This window comes from Poecilia mexicana, unplaced genomic scaffold (genome assembly GCF_051168715.1).
Source record: "Poecilia mexicana isolate PSO_F unplaced genomic scaffold, ASM5116871v1 scaffold_23, whole genome shotgun sequence".
Taxonomy (NCBI): domain Eukaryota; kingdom Metazoa; phylum Chordata; class Actinopteri; order Cyprinodontiformes; family Poeciliidae; genus Poecilia; species Poecilia mexicana.
The window spans coordinates 14,698,571-14,714,251 of record NW_028263392.1 but is presented as its reverse complement, the minus strand read 5'-3'; the positions used below and the strand labels follow the sequence as shown (position 1 = coordinate 14,714,251).

Sequence of the window (15,681 nt, the reverse complement as noted above, 5' to 3'; positions counted from 1 at the left end):
AATACTTATACTTTGGTTTTTTTTTTTAAAGTTGAGAATATTTCCAAAAATCTTGCACTTAAATCACTAAGCACAATTTAATGTGTATTTATTTTAAATATTGAGCTGATGTATTGAAATAAAAGCTTTCCAGGCGTCATTAAACTTTATTAATCTTCATGTTTATTTTAGCTGCAGTAGTAATTAAAAATTAAACAAAATTAAATCAGTATTGTATTTCAGTTTCCAAGCTGCATTTTTGTTTTAGAAATACTATACAAGTAAAAATAAAAAGTACTGAACTGTGAATATGTGAAGGACTACTATACATTACTTCGGTTTGAATTCAGTAAAAGACACAAATTAGTTTTAGAATCGCTCAGAAAAATCTAGCCTATAGTTCTGATAACTATAATTTCCCATTTAATGTCATATTTAATGTCAAAACCTACAAAAACAAAACAATAGAAAATAAAAAGCTCCTCAAAAACCCAAGATTTGCAAACTCAGATATTTAGACGTGCCAACGGCTCTTGGACAATTTATTTTGTTCATGTTCTGCGATTCACATCAATTTCCAGACATGTTAGAATTTTACTTTGCTAAATTTCAGCAAATCTTGTACTCAAATAATAAACGTTTTTCTCTCCGTTTTGTTCTCTGCTCATTGCCAAGTAGTTTTTTTTTTTTTCCTCAGTCAGTGAGTTGATTTTGCATCGTGACTATGATTCGATTTGAGTTTTGGCAGCTTCTCTGAAAGACAAACATTTATTTATTCTCAAACCAAGACGTGATGTTTGGTTATTTCCTAGAGGTGGAACACAGAGACCTCCACAATGGTTGGCACAAATCTGTGCCAAAAGTTGTATTAAAACTCTTAAAATGATTTAGTCAAAAGCAACTTGGAAGAAAACAATCTAACTACACATTTAATGCTAAATAAAAAAAGAAAATCTAAATTTGTTATTACCAATTTCAACAACTTGCTTTAATTCTAATCAGAAAAAGATAAACTTGTGAACTATTTTAAATTATGTTAACTCTAAGTGTTGAGGATAATTTCTTATTTTACTGTTGATTTGCACTTTATTGCACATTTTTACATCTATTTTGAGATGCTACACGTTGTTTCTGTTAGCATGAATGCTACAAATGTTCTGTAAATATGGATGCTACAAATACGACTACTCTTCATTACTTCTTTAAATATTAGTACAAATAAATTCAGTTACTTTTGTAAATATGAATGCTAGAAATGTTAATTCTGTGTACATGGATGCTAAAAATATGACTTTTGTAATTATGGATTCCATAAATATATTTATTCACTTTTGTAACTATGACGCTTCCAAATTTCTGCAAGTTTGGATGCCACGTTTTAACAAGGAAAAAAGTTTAAATTATTTTTTGCCTTTTTTTTTTACTTTTTCCATGCACTCTTTACCTTTAAGTGTTCAACAGAGACATAATAAGTATTTGAGTTTATCCTCTAAGGGCCGCAGAACAGATGTCAGTGATCAGGAACCTTAATCAAAAGAGACATTGTATGGAGCTCTGGCAGTGCCAAAAAAATAGGGGTATATATTTTGATGGTTTTATTTTTTTTTATTAGTAAAATGTGCCTACATTTGTAGTAATTTTAATTTTTTTACACTGGAATTCCAAACATTACATTAGATAATTAGATAAAATAAAAAACTAAGTGTAGATATTTAAAAAAAATTTAGACATGTAAAAAAAACAACCAAACATGTTCTTTATTATTATTATTATTATTATTATTATTATTATTATTATTATTAAATTAAATAAATTAGCTTTAGTTTAACTCGGATGCCTCAATCTTTGCACAGGTGGATCTACTGTTTCTTTTTATTTACATATTTCCAAAGGTTTATATACTAAAATCCAGATTATTTTATGTTACATCCTCATTTTCTCTTAAACTATAACAGCTGCTGAGATACTTCTGATGGAGTCTCCCAAATGTTGGTTGTATTTTGGTACAAAGGTTTGAAATAGAGTTGACAAAAACTAAATTAGGCATCTTTAATGTAAAATTAATTAATTAATTTTTGTCTGTACCAGGTGAGCCAATAAGTGAGTGAAAAACTGAGGAAAAATTATGTTTGAAAGTTAATACCGGAGGAAATGTCTAAAATGTTGAACAAAAGAGACAACTTTATAAACCTTTCAATTCGAAAGATGGATATAGCTGGGGTTAGACATTTTCTATCAACTGGAATTGATTTTAAATGACATTTTTAAAACATCAGAGCTGTAATACACATTTTCCCTTAAAAGATCAAATGCTATATATAAAATCCAAGAGTGTGGAAAACTCAGCTCCAGCCACAGCCTTGTCCTGTAGTAGTTCATGGAAGGTTTGCTTTTAAGAAAGCTTATCTGCTCAGCTGCACCACGGTGCTCCTGGTAGAAAGATCATACATGAGAAGACGACGTGTGAAAATCCATGGGGATTATTTTAATGCACCGCGCTGAAGCATTAGCGACACCGCTAACACCGGCTGCAGGAAAACACCAGGAGAAGCCAGAGAGACTTAAAAGGAAAAAAATTAGCTCGTGTCCCACCGTGGTGGAAAAAACCATCGACTTTGGAAGACACAAGGCACCACAGAGGAGCTGGGAAGAGATTATTGGGACTGTTGGGATTAACAGCCCCACATAAATCCTGAAACCTGACGAGATTAATATTTGCCTCTGACAAGAAGGAAAGCTAACTTACATAATACACACACGCCTCATGTAGCTGCGGTTCTGGAAACAAATTTAAATACAACACAGGCAAGGATGTCACATTGAATTTCATTCTAGAAACTTAATTTCAGCCTGCTTTGTCCTTTCCAAACGATTAACGATTAATCGTGATGAATCGATTATTCAAATAATAACAATAAAAGGTATCTCCTCGTTTGGCCTCATAGTTTTAGCTTCACCTGATTTAAATTCTGGGAAAAATCTATTAAGCACCTTTCTGCAGAATGTGCCATTTTAAAAATCTGATTAATCAATTAATCATCAAGATAATTGATAGATTAATCGATAACTAAAATAATCATCAGTTGCAGCCCTGGTTTGATGATGTTTAGGTACATAGCTACATCAGGGAACCTGATTGTGTGCAAATTTAATTTTTCACTTAAATAGTCTCAAGTGTGTCAATGTTTTAAATCGATTAATTGATTAATCAATCGATTATTTGATAAAAGAGAAAATAATACTAAAACTAGCTTTTAAATAAATAAAGCAGCCAAGCATTGAGCTTATTAAATACATTTCTAAATCCAGCAACCTCAACCAAATATCAAGATACAATTTGTATTAAATTTGCTAAACTTCCCACTTTGTTCTAAATAAAGCATCATCTGTATGATTTGTGAAGCAGAATCCAGAAAATGTCAAATATTTACATTATTTAGTGATGCTATACATCATTTTATTCCTGTTTTAACCCATTTATTCAACCCAAAGGTGAAAACTGATTTTTATTTAGAAGAAAATAAATGATTTGAAGACCTGCAGACAAAGAACCAGCAGGTTTCTGAGTTTCCAGCTCTGCATTACAGTCAGAGCAATAAAGACATTCTGAGGCATTAAGCTTGTCACATAAACATTTCAGCCTTACAGGCAATTTATAACTGCATGTAAACCAAACACTGCCAGTGCATCTGTGCAAACATCTGCTTCACTTTGTCAGCGGAGCAAAACAACCAATTTCAGAACGAAGGATCGTCTTTATTGGTCCCATTGTGAGCGAAGCACGTCACATTTCCTACTGCTCTGGTTGTTTTCTTTTAAAATATACTTTATGCTTTGGGTTTTATATTTTTCTGGTGCAAAGTTGCACATTTTTATTGTCACGCTCCCTTCCCATCCTAATGCCAGACACTGCTGCTCAGCTGGCTGAAAGAAAGCTGACACTTTGAAAACTAATAAAAGAAAATGGTAAAAAAAAAGAGATAACACAAATAATAAAAAAAAAAAACAGTCATAATGTGGAAAGTAACTGATCGTCCTACCATCTATGACAAGTTACAATCTACTCACAAATCACAGATAAAGACTGACAGCCACAGCAATTTTAAAAAAAAATTTCACTTTGTTTTCCTTTGATTTTTTGCAAAAAATCATTCTTAGAAAGTGAAATTTTAGTTTGCTCACTTCTTACTATTTTGAGCTTCTTTCTTTAGGGTCTCTTGTCACTTTAAGTCCAAATAAGCTGCTGCTAGCCACGCCTTCCCAACCCAATATTTGCACTCGCACACAAAACGGTTGCAAATAGAAATGCTGTTAGAATCATACATCTTTGAAAAGCAGAAGTGGAGCCTCCTGCACAATTAACAAGAATGCAGCAAGTAGTTTCTGGATGGTAAGTCGACAACTTGTCTTTTCCAGCAGCCATTGTAAAGTGCAGACAGTGGTAAAACCAGCTGAAAAAAACATGCTGGAGCTCAGTTTGTGTTGCTAGGTGACATGCTGGGTTACGCTAGGGTTGCTGGGTAACCGTTTTCAATTTTCCAGAAACCAAAAAAGTTTTACTTACTGCCAAAATAACAAAACAAAAAAACAAACAAACAAACAAACAAACAAACAAACCCGTGGGTGGATGTTTTTAAGTGCTTTGGTTGATTTTAGAAGCAGGTGAGACGCAAGTGGAAGTACAAAATCATACGTCTCATGAAAATAAAATAGTTTATTTAATGTTTACAATGGAAGTAAAAAAGCCTGGAATTTGGAGATGTCTAGGTATGAATGTGTGAGTTGTTGAAGGGACTATTTGACCCAAAGCTGGAATGAACAGGTTTTAAAATAACACCTCGGTGATTTTGTCCAACTGAAAAAACACAAATCAGTGAGACGTGAGCAGAATGCTGAAACATCTTCCCAACAAAAAGCTGTGAATCTGTGAGGCTCTGTTGTAAATTGTTCCTTTTAACAAATCTTTGCTGCTGTAACAAATTATTCAAAGTACTCTTCCTTTCAAATTTGATTCTTTATTTTTTTATTCTTCATCTAATTGGCTATTAAATCATTAAAACACATAAAATGCTGAATGATGGCAAATCAATTACACAGAAAAAATCTCGGCCTCGCTCTCCCCCCTGTGGAAAACAGCTTCCATCGCCAAAAGGATCTGACAACCCCCCTGGCAGTGGCATTAAACTGAGCTTCAGAAATTAAATTTTCTTCCATCCTCCAGTTTGCAGCAGCAGACTGAGACTGGAGTCATGTGGGAGGAGAAGAGCGTTATCTGTGTATTGGCAGGGTTTGCTGGAGTTGGAGGTCGTCAGGCGGACCAAGGGAAGCATTTTGAGCTAAGTTTAAAATCCGAGTGTCCAGCCTATCTGACCACCGACAAAGAATGTGTTTGTTTTGATTCAGAGACTGAAGAGCTGCTGCAGCTCAAGGTCCAGGCCCTGAGAAAGGCAGCATGAAGGTGCTGAGGAAGTGCGTGTGTGGGCTTTTTTCTCCACTATTCAGTGTTTACAGATTCCTTTAAGTGTCCTTGATGACTGATGACTCTCTCTCCTCCACAGAGCTAAAAGATGGATGGATGAATGTAGAGCTCAAGAAAAAAATGGAGGAATAAATCCCCTGCCATGTTATAGTGAAGCTAACGATTATTTCAGTCAGCGATTAATCAATTATTCCAATGATTAATCGGATAAGAATTTGGCACATTCTGCTTATACAATATCAGAAACACATTAAAAGATGCAAATAAATAAAAAATAATGCAACAATGTAGAAATTCTTTAGTGAAGAAAAGTCTTTTCTGACTGACTAGCCTTCAAGGAAAGCTAATCTGATGACTATTTAATAATTTAGTTTCAAACCAGGTGAAGCTGAAACGATGCCACATGAGGAGTTTCTGGCAGGACATATTTACAGACAGATGTTTTTTTATTAATCTTAAACACAAAATGTCTGTATATTTTATACAGTTTTGTCTTAATAAGTGCTCTCTTTCAGCAAACATCCCTTTTCTAGAGTCTGTATAAATCAGATAATGATTAATCAATCACTTGATAATTATTTGAATAATCAAATTAATCCAATTAATCATTTCAGCTGGTTTTGAAATGGCTAAAACCAGTTAATGATTAGTCAATTACTAAATTAATTGATGATTATTTCAATAATCGACTAATAGTTTCAACCCTAGTTGCCTTCTGTAAAGAATCAAAAATGCCACAGTCACAGGCGCCATCTTTACTGAATCCTCACCTTCATATGTTCCGCTCTCCAGCAGAGCGCCGCTTTTCTCCAATTCCATAAACCGGTCGATGGTCACAAAGTTATAATCCACGCCTGGGACTTCTCCCTCCTTGGGCTGCCGAGTAGTGCCTGTGAAAAACAGAAAACAGCGGTTAGAGCTTTACTGCTGTATAACGGAGCAGAAGACTCACTTGTTCAGTATCTCAGTAGCAGAGTAATGTGGACCATTATCACTCTCCCACTCTTAAAACAAAACACCAGCAAGCTACACTGGATCGGATGCTTAATTATGAAACATACTAGTGTAAAATCATGACTCTGGTGTTAATTCACCTCTTTGTTGGTTTCCATGCATGCAGGCCAAATCCATTTTATACCCTTAATCAAACCATTAGCAGGATGTGTCATCTCCTTTTGCCTCCACAATAATAAAACCACAAATAAAACCCAAATTACTAAAGAAACAGAGATTTTGAAAGGAGATTCCATCTCCATCTACAACATTCAAAAGTAAGATTAGTTACCATGACTACGCCGATGATACACAGCTCTACATTATGATGTCACCAGGTGACTTCGAACCCAAACTTTAACTAGATGCTAAGAACAAAACAATGCATGAAAGTGCCACAGCTTTCTCCAGATAAACAGAACAAAACTGAAGTCGTTATTTTTGGACCAAAAGAGAAAAGATCAAGAGTCAGCTCAAGTTCTTACAGCTGGAAACTAAAGATCAGGCCTGAAAACTGGGTCTGGACCTTCAGAGACACATAAAGACAGTTACAAAATCAGCCTTTTATCACCCGAAGAATGTTTCTAGGATTAAAAAACTAATGATCCAGTAAAATTTAGAGAAACTAATTCATACGTCCTTACACTGGTTCCCTAAGTAATTTATATAAAATACTTGGCATTGTATAGATTTTACTTAAAATACTTATATTTTGTGTATAAATCACTGAAAGGCTTAACACCACAGCACATTAAAGATCTGCTGTTGTCATAGCAACCTTCCAGACCCCTCAGATCTTCTGGTTCTGCTCTGCATCCAGAACCAGAACCAAACACAGAGAAGCATCATTCAGCTTCTATGCACCACAAATCTGGAACAAACTTCTAGAAAACTGCAAAACTGCTGAAACACTGACTTTCTTTAAATCAAGGCTAAAACATATTTGTTTAGAGTTTCCTTTGATTAACAACTGGAATATTGATCAACATATTTAACGTCCACTTGCTTGATAACTTTGATGAAGGCATTTGACAAAACATGATGTTTATTGATTGTTCCATAATTGGTGACTGATGTTTTTATCAGTTTCTGAAATGTCTAATCTGTAAAAATATGATTAAAGATAAACTGATGCTGCAATGTAATTTCTGTATAGATATGCACATTAATGCCTAAAATGATCAAACTTTGGTTGATGTTTTAGAATAACCCTGAGCTGAACCGCGCCGACCCCGTTCCGTTTCTTCATTCTTCTTCATTCCTTTTTGTCTCTTTCTCTCCTGCATGGCAAAGGTCGACTATTTGAGCTTTTAGCCAGTGGAGGAAAGGCGAAGCACCAATTTAGCAGCTAAGTGATGCAATTTGGACACCCAGAGGTGAAATCCAGCCCATTTGCATGGAGGTGACAGCATGTCAAAGACTTCCTGACAGGAGGCTCCGCTAATAACAGCAATATTCCCCTCTGCACTGCGACGTCTTGAGTCAAGTTTACTGACATGTAAGGATCTTCTTTTAGTTACTTAAAAAATGTTTACAGCATCAAATGCGGTACAAACAACTTCGTAAATGTTCCGTCTTTGCCATGTGCTAATTAGACTTGCTAAAGCTGATCCCAGCTGTGATAGCACGCAGCGCTCTACCCTGGAGGTGCCGAATGGGTTTTCACATCTGAGAACATTGTTCAAACTAAAAACAGAGCCTGTATAAACTCTGTTTGTTGGGACTTACAGAGAGATACTGTAAATAGTTGCTGTTTAATTGTGGAAACGCAACTGGGGGATGAAAAATACGCCATCAATATGTTTTCAACTCCCACAAGTCACACAATTTTATTCACTTTAGACTAAGGCAACGTTCACACAGCAGGACTAAATGCTCAGTTCAGATTTTATTTTATTTTTTTTTGCATGGTTGTTCGTACTACTAATTAAATGCAGTCACACTTCTGTCTGTGTGAATAACCTCAAACGACCTGGATGTGCATAAGACGTCACACAGCAGCCTCTGATTATGGAAACAAAAATGGCCGCCATCTATAGGTGGATTTTAAAGTTGTTGAGAAACGAGAACAGACATTATTACCACGAGATTATAAAAGGCCAAAGAGAAGTTAGAAAAAATAAAGAACAACTTATAACAATGGAATTTTGTGAAACAAAGAAGTCTGTTTGGATAAAAATATTAGATAAAATGCAACATGATCATTTCGACTTCATTCTGACTTGAAAATTATTGGATATGTCAGATTTAGTTCCACATACGGAAACAACACAAATACAGATATTTGAATTGGGATGTTCAGACTTCCTGTAGTTACCCAAACCTGATTTGGGTCACATTTCCCTATAAGCGAATAGACATGGACAGACGATAAAATGTTTTTACAAAAAGTTGTGATATTAGTTGCAATAAATCCCTTTTATGCTTTTTTTTATTTGCAACCTTTGACATTTAGGGCAATGTGTGAGCATGTGTTGCCATGACACTCTGTCCAACTAGCTAAACATTACATTAGCACACGGTTGGACAATATGGCTGAAAAAACATACCATGATATAAGTGTATCATATTGGTCGATATCAATAATTGCAGACTTGTTTTTTTAGGTTTTAAATTACTGAAATATTAAATAAATATTATTTATCCAGTTTTCATTCCTAGCTGTTTTTTTTATTTTTAAACAATAATAAGTCAGAACCTGAAACTGCTGCTGCGCAAGCTACTCAACAGCTTGTTGCTAGGTAACCAAAAAATGAGTGAGTTGCTAGGTAACCAAAGAGAGAGTGAGCACCAGAGGCTTAAGCCTTTCCTTTGCCTACATCTCCCAGAATGCTGTGCGGTTCTGGATCTGAGTTTATTGACATTATTAAAAATCCTATCAGATGTATTTTCTGTTGATATTGATCCCGTGTCTATTGCGATATATTTTTGTTGATTTATTGTAATGACTATTTATTTGCGATATATTGTGAAGCCTTAAAAGTTTGTCGTTTTTCCTGAAACACCTGATTTTAATTTTTATGTTTTTTAATGAACAATGATAATATTATTGCTTTAAAAGAGATTGAACCGTCTGAATAATGCAAAAAATAAAAAATAAAAAATCTGTTTTAAGTGGAAATAAAAGAAAAGGTACCCTCATTTTGCGTTGTATAGTTTACAATTTTAGGTTAACATATTCATATTTTTAAATATTTTTTGATTCTTCATCTTAACTCCTAAGTGTTAAAGAGAGCCACACAGATTCATCTTAAATAAAATATGAGGTTTATGTGTTCAGTCTAATACAGATCTAATGTTTTGGATTGCTTTGCTTCCATTTTCAGAGGTTTTGTTCCAGTCTAAAAAAACATTGATTATTCGTGACTCATTTTTGGTCTGAGGAATGATCAGGGCCCACCGTAGGCCACTGGTTGTCAAATATTTGAGGAGATTTTTTCAAAAGGAAGATTGAAGTTTAAAAAAACAAAAACCTTTTTTTGTTCAGTCTTTCTAAAGTTAAAGTTGAAACAACTAATTAAATATGATAGGCAACCCACTGATGAAAGCTACCACTTCTAAAACTGACTATATTTAGTTGAGTGCTAAATAATGTACTCTGTCCCCTTTTTAACTGAATAAGTGAGACTTTAATAATCAAAGTTTTATTTTAGTTGAACTAAGGTCAGCAGAGCTAATTCAGGAAGCTTCTACATGGTTATTTTAAGCTCTGATTCATTTGACTCAATATTTCCAACCTCAAATGCTGAAGATATATGACCGCCTTCAGTGAGAACCACCAAACTTGAGCTTAAACAAATTAAAAAAAAAACTGATTTAAATCTGTTTAAATCGCTTAGAAAAAAGACATTCTTGATCAGTATCAAATAACTAATCAATGTTAAGTAAAGCCCAAATTCATGAAATATCTTAATGGGGAACTATTATGCAAAATTCACATGTTGAACATCTCTGTACTTCATTTTGGTTTTCTACTGCTTCTAAAACCAGCCAAAGTCCTTAAAAAAAGACCCGCCCAGCTATTTTTTGGCGTTGACTGCCTGTCACCTAGCAACCCCAGCCCGTCACCTAGCAACCCAATCGAGCTCTAGCACGTTTGGTCAGCTGGTTTTACTGCTGACTAAAATCTCATTATTTAAGAATGATTTTAGGCAAAAAAAGAAAAGTAACAAACTTGTTTTGTATCGCCCATATATCTATCCTAACCCGATCAACCATGATAGGTCACCTTTAAATCCAAATAAGCTGCTCCTGGCCACAACCCCACACTCAACGTTTACACTCGGATGTGAAAATAGCCGCATCACATGTGCAATTTTACAAGCGTACATCTTTGAAAGTGGAGCCTAATGTACAACCAACAAGAATGCAGCAAGAGGTTTCTTAATGGTGAGTAAACCACAAAACACTTTTCCAGCAGCCATTGTACAGCCCAAACAACATGAAAAAGTATTAGCATTCTTCATAAAAGCAAGAAAATGATGGACAACCCTGACCATCCTTTTCATGGGACTGTTTTGTGAAGGCAGAATATCTTCAGTCAGAGGCTTCTTGAGATTCACTGTAATACAGACTGCTACAATAGATCTTTTCTGCCAACTTCTTCAATAACTCTGAAGAATTAAATTAATGAGTTACAACATTTAATTTCCCTCTGGGATTAATAAAGTATTTTTGAATTTGAATTTGAATATGAAAACCAACTGAACAACCTTGTCGGAGCTCAGCTTGGGTTGCTAGGTGATGGGCAGAACTCTGCTGGGGTTGCCAGGTAACGGGCAGTGCCTGCGGATTTGCAACGTTACATTCTGTAAGTTTTTGAAACGGATCATTTTTGGCAATTTATTGCCAAAAAGACTGCTGGGTGTTTTTTTAACGCTTGTTCTGGTTTTAGAAGCAGCAGTAACCCAAATGGACACACAAAATTGCAGAAAATGTTAATTTTTCAGATTAGGTTCCCTTTAATGTGACAAGAGGTCCTAAAACTGCCAATTCTGAAATTACTGACCAGATTAAAATCTCATTATCTCAGGATGATTTAGTGCAAAACATGCAAGAAACATGGTTTTTATGGATCATAGTGCTATCCTAGGTCACCTTTGACACAACAACCAATGACTAGTAAATCATCTGATAACGACAAACTATTTTTTACAGCCCTCTTCCTCAACAGTCATCTTATTTTTACAAGCACATGATACGGATTCCAGAATCATATGAAATAACATGAAAGCCGGTTTGCTCTCCTACCTGCTTGGAGAACCCTTCAAAGCAAAATCAATAAAGCAGAACACACAGGAAGTGATTTGTTAAGGCTTATGAGAACAAACAAGCAGCAGGGAACAAAATAAGAGAAAGTGATTGTCAGAGCATGTGTCGCAGCTCCAGAGGAGAGCGTGTTGATTGTGTCTGTCGGCATGGTGGGGGCGGAGGGGAGACGGGGGCTGTGTACCTCTCAGATTAGTACGGAAGCGCATTGCTATCACGCAGGAAAAAAAAAATTTCGAGCGCTATCACGTTATAACGTGATACGTATCTCGTTAAAACGTGATACGTATGTCGTTAAAACGTGATATGTATGTCGTTAAAACGTGATACGTATCTCGTTAAAACGTGATACGTATGTCGTTAAAACGTGATACGTATGTCGTTAAAACGTGATACGTATCTCGTTAAAACGTGATACGTATGTCGTTAAAACGTGATATGTATGTCGTTAAAACGTGATACGTATCTCGTTAAAACGTGATACGTATGTCGTTAAAACGTGATACGTATGTCGTTAAAACGTGATAGTTATCTCGTTAAAACGTGATACGTATGTCGTTAAAACGTGATACGTATGTCGTTAAAACGTGATAGTTATCTCGTTAAAACGTGATACGTATCTCGTTAAAACGTGATAGTTATCTCGTTAAAACGTGATATTTATCTTGTTAAAACATGATAATTTTAGGTCCAGGAAGTGGCGGTATTATGCTAGGCTAGTGCAGTGGCTAACATGAATTGGTCAGGTTTCCTTTCATGTTTGGTCTACAACATGTAGAGATACGGATGCTGCTTTGCACTGTGGTTAAAACCATTAATAGCATGCGTACTCTGAGCAGGATCCTAAACAGAACGGGACTGCACAGAAGGAAACGTCAGTCCGGTCCTCTAGCTGTAGCGGCGTTCCTGACTGTCTGGATCGAAGCTCAAGTTGGCTTCCGATTGTAGCTTCTGATTCGGGAAATGGCTAAAGGGAGATTATAACGGAGGCTCAGACGTATTTGCTGAACAGTTTCTGTTCAGATTTGTTTTAACAGTACACTTGCTGAACTACGGCTGTTCGTAACCAAGCAACCGAAATCAACAGAAGGCTCGATAGTGGCAAAAGACAAAACTAGATCCTGTTAAGCATTCTTCAAAATAAAAGACTTCCTCTCTCCAAAATAAATCATACAGAAAGCTTTGAATTTAATTATTTTTCACGTCACCTTTTGGAATTGTGTACAATCAAGTTAAATTCGGTGAATAATAATAATCATGTAAATTATACTTAACATATGACTTGACATATGACTGTAAATAAGTAACTAATCATGGAAATTATATTTAACATATAAATGTTAAGAAATAATTTGTTCTGCTTTAAAAACGAACATACATCGACACTTCAAATCTGGAGTAGATTATTCTAATCTACGCTAATGGCAGAATATTTCAAACCTAGTTTGTGATTTGTGAAATCTTTATCTGAATTGAAACCTCAGCAATGAGAGATTTAAAAATATGTTTGCATCTGGAATGCATTAGAAATAAACTCCCATCACATTTACAATATTTGTTATTATTTTAACCTTCTGTTTTCTTTCACTTTTTTGTCCTAGAGCACCTGCCTTTTTGTGTGGCTTACAAGGATCCATCAGCTGGGATAATAATGCCAACAACTTTTCAGATTCCGATTTATAGTGATGCAACGTAGCATCAGAGATGAATAATCTATTCCAGATCAGAAGTGTCTAAGTATGTTAGCTTTAAAAGTTTAATAGTTAAAGATGCTACTCATCTCCTTAATTGGTCACATCAATATTATAAAAATTACAATATTGCCAAAATTCTTATATGTTTTCCAATCAGTTTCAATTTCCTCACTCCCCTTCTTCTTTAAGGAGCTAAATATAACTTTTTCCAACTTCACTTAAATGGTAAACGCCCGAGAATGAAACTGTCTGTCTTATATCAGCCATATGACAGAGGGTGTTAACAATTATCAAACCTATTATGTTATTTCAACCCAGATCAGGGCAGCAATGTTTTACTTTACTGCCAGACAGCCCCCAGCATGGGTTACTATTGTGTCCCACTGGATCTCTATTGCTATAGACTTGTACATGTACTCATCAGGCAGGAAAAGGTCAATTAAGCAAACAAAATACCCATTTCTGAAAAATACAATGATGATCTGGCAAAAAACACTTGATTATTTGGGAGAAATGCAACAACTATCCGATGTAATGTTCATCCATGTAGAGCAGGATTTAAACTGCTAAGAATATAACTAAAGTGTCTGATCTTTTTTCAGGGAAGATATTTATGTAACTTGAAGAAATTAAAAACAAACATGATATTCCTACAAAATATTTCTATAACTATCTTCAAGTTCAGAGTTTTATTTTATCAAAGCAACACAATAATCTTTATCTACCCTCTTTGTCTCCATTAGAAAACATTATTTTAAGTCACCTATATGGTAAAGGAGAGGTGTCTCTTCTTTGCTCCTTGTTTGTCGACAAATATTAAAAATTGTTGACCAATATTTGACAAATATTATTATTTTATTTTTTTATTTTATTTATTTTATTTTATCAGGTAAACCCCGTTGAGATACACATCTTATCTTATTTTCAAGAGGGACCTGGGTAGAAGTCTGCAACACACAGCAACCTGGTTACAAAATAAAATTAATTAATGCATATGCAGAAGTGTAAAACAGTAGAAAAGAATTTAAAAACAGTGACACTGTTTAATAGAATCTCGTCTGTTTTTAAGAATCGCTCGAAATAAGTCCAGTGAAACCAGCTTTGACATCTTTATTTCAGACTGGAGCTGTTTCCAGGCTGTAGGAGCCATCACACTAAAAGCTTGCTTCCCTTTTTCAGTTCAGAAAAGTGGAACATGTAAAAGAAAAATATTGTTAAAACGTAAAGAATGGGAATTAACAGACCTATGTAAAAGAAAGTTTAAGGATGCTGGAGCCAAGCCGAGTAGAGATTTATGAATCACGATCATTAGGTGATTGTTTCTCAGGACGCTTAAAGGAGGCCATTCAGCTTTTGCTGATTTATGATTTATTTTGGAGAGAGGAAGTCTTTTATTTTGAAGAATGCTTAACAGGATCTAGTTTTGTCTTTTGCCACTATCGAGCCTTCTGTTGATTTCGGTTGCTTGGTTACGAACAGCCGTAGTTCAGCAAGTGTACTGTTAAAACAAATCTGAACAGAAACTGTTCAGCAAATACGTCTGAGCCTCCGTTATAATCTCCCTTTAGCCATTTCCCAAATCAGAAGCTACAATCGGAAGCCAACTTGAGCTTCGATCCAGACAGTCAGGAACGCCGCTACAGCTAGAGGACCGGACTGACGTTTCCTTCGGTGCAGTCCCGTTCTGTTTAGGATCCTGCTCAGAGTACGCATGCTATTAATGGTTTTAACCACAGTGCAAAGCAGCATCCGTATCTCTACATGTTGTAGACCAAACATGAAAGGAAACCTGACCAATTCATGTTAGCCACTGCACTAGCCTAGCATAATACCGCCACTTCCTGGACCTAAAATTATCATGTTTTAACAAGATAAATATCACGTTTTAACGAGATAACTATCACGTTTTAACGAGATACGTATCACGTTTTAACGAGATAACTATCACGTTTTAACGACATACGTATCACGTTTTAACGACATACGTATCACGTTTTAACGAGATACGTATCACGTTTTAACGACATACATATCACGTTTTAACGACATACGTATCACGTTTTAACGAGATACGTATCACGTTTTAACGACATACGTATCACGTTTTAACGACATACGTATCACGTTTTAACGAGATACTATCACGTTTTAACGACATACGTATCACGTTATAACGTGATAGCGCTCGAAATTTTTTTTTTCCTGCGTGATAGCAATGCGCTTCCGTAGATTAGCCTTCCTCCAAGGCACAGCTACTGACTGAGCAGC

At 35.3% G+C, this 15,681-nt stretch overlaps 1 protein-coding gene across 5 annotated transcripts in view; it reads right to left on the bottom strand.

Annotated features, from left to right (window-relative positions):
* The window catches only part of magi2a (membrane associated guanylate kinase, WW and PDZ domain containing 2a), a 241,991-nt gene that overhangs the window by 101,170 nt on the left and 125,140 nt on the right, over positions 1-15,681 (bottom strand). For all 5 annotated transcript variants that reach the window (XM_088003172.1, XM_015002568.2, XM_015002586.2 and 2 more), the window contains exon 3: positions 6,229-6,348. In XM_088003172.1, coding sequence (XP_087859298.1) covers positions 6,229-6,348 — 120 coding nt within the window. The remainder of the gene's footprint in view (positions 1-6,228; positions 6,349-15,681) is intronic.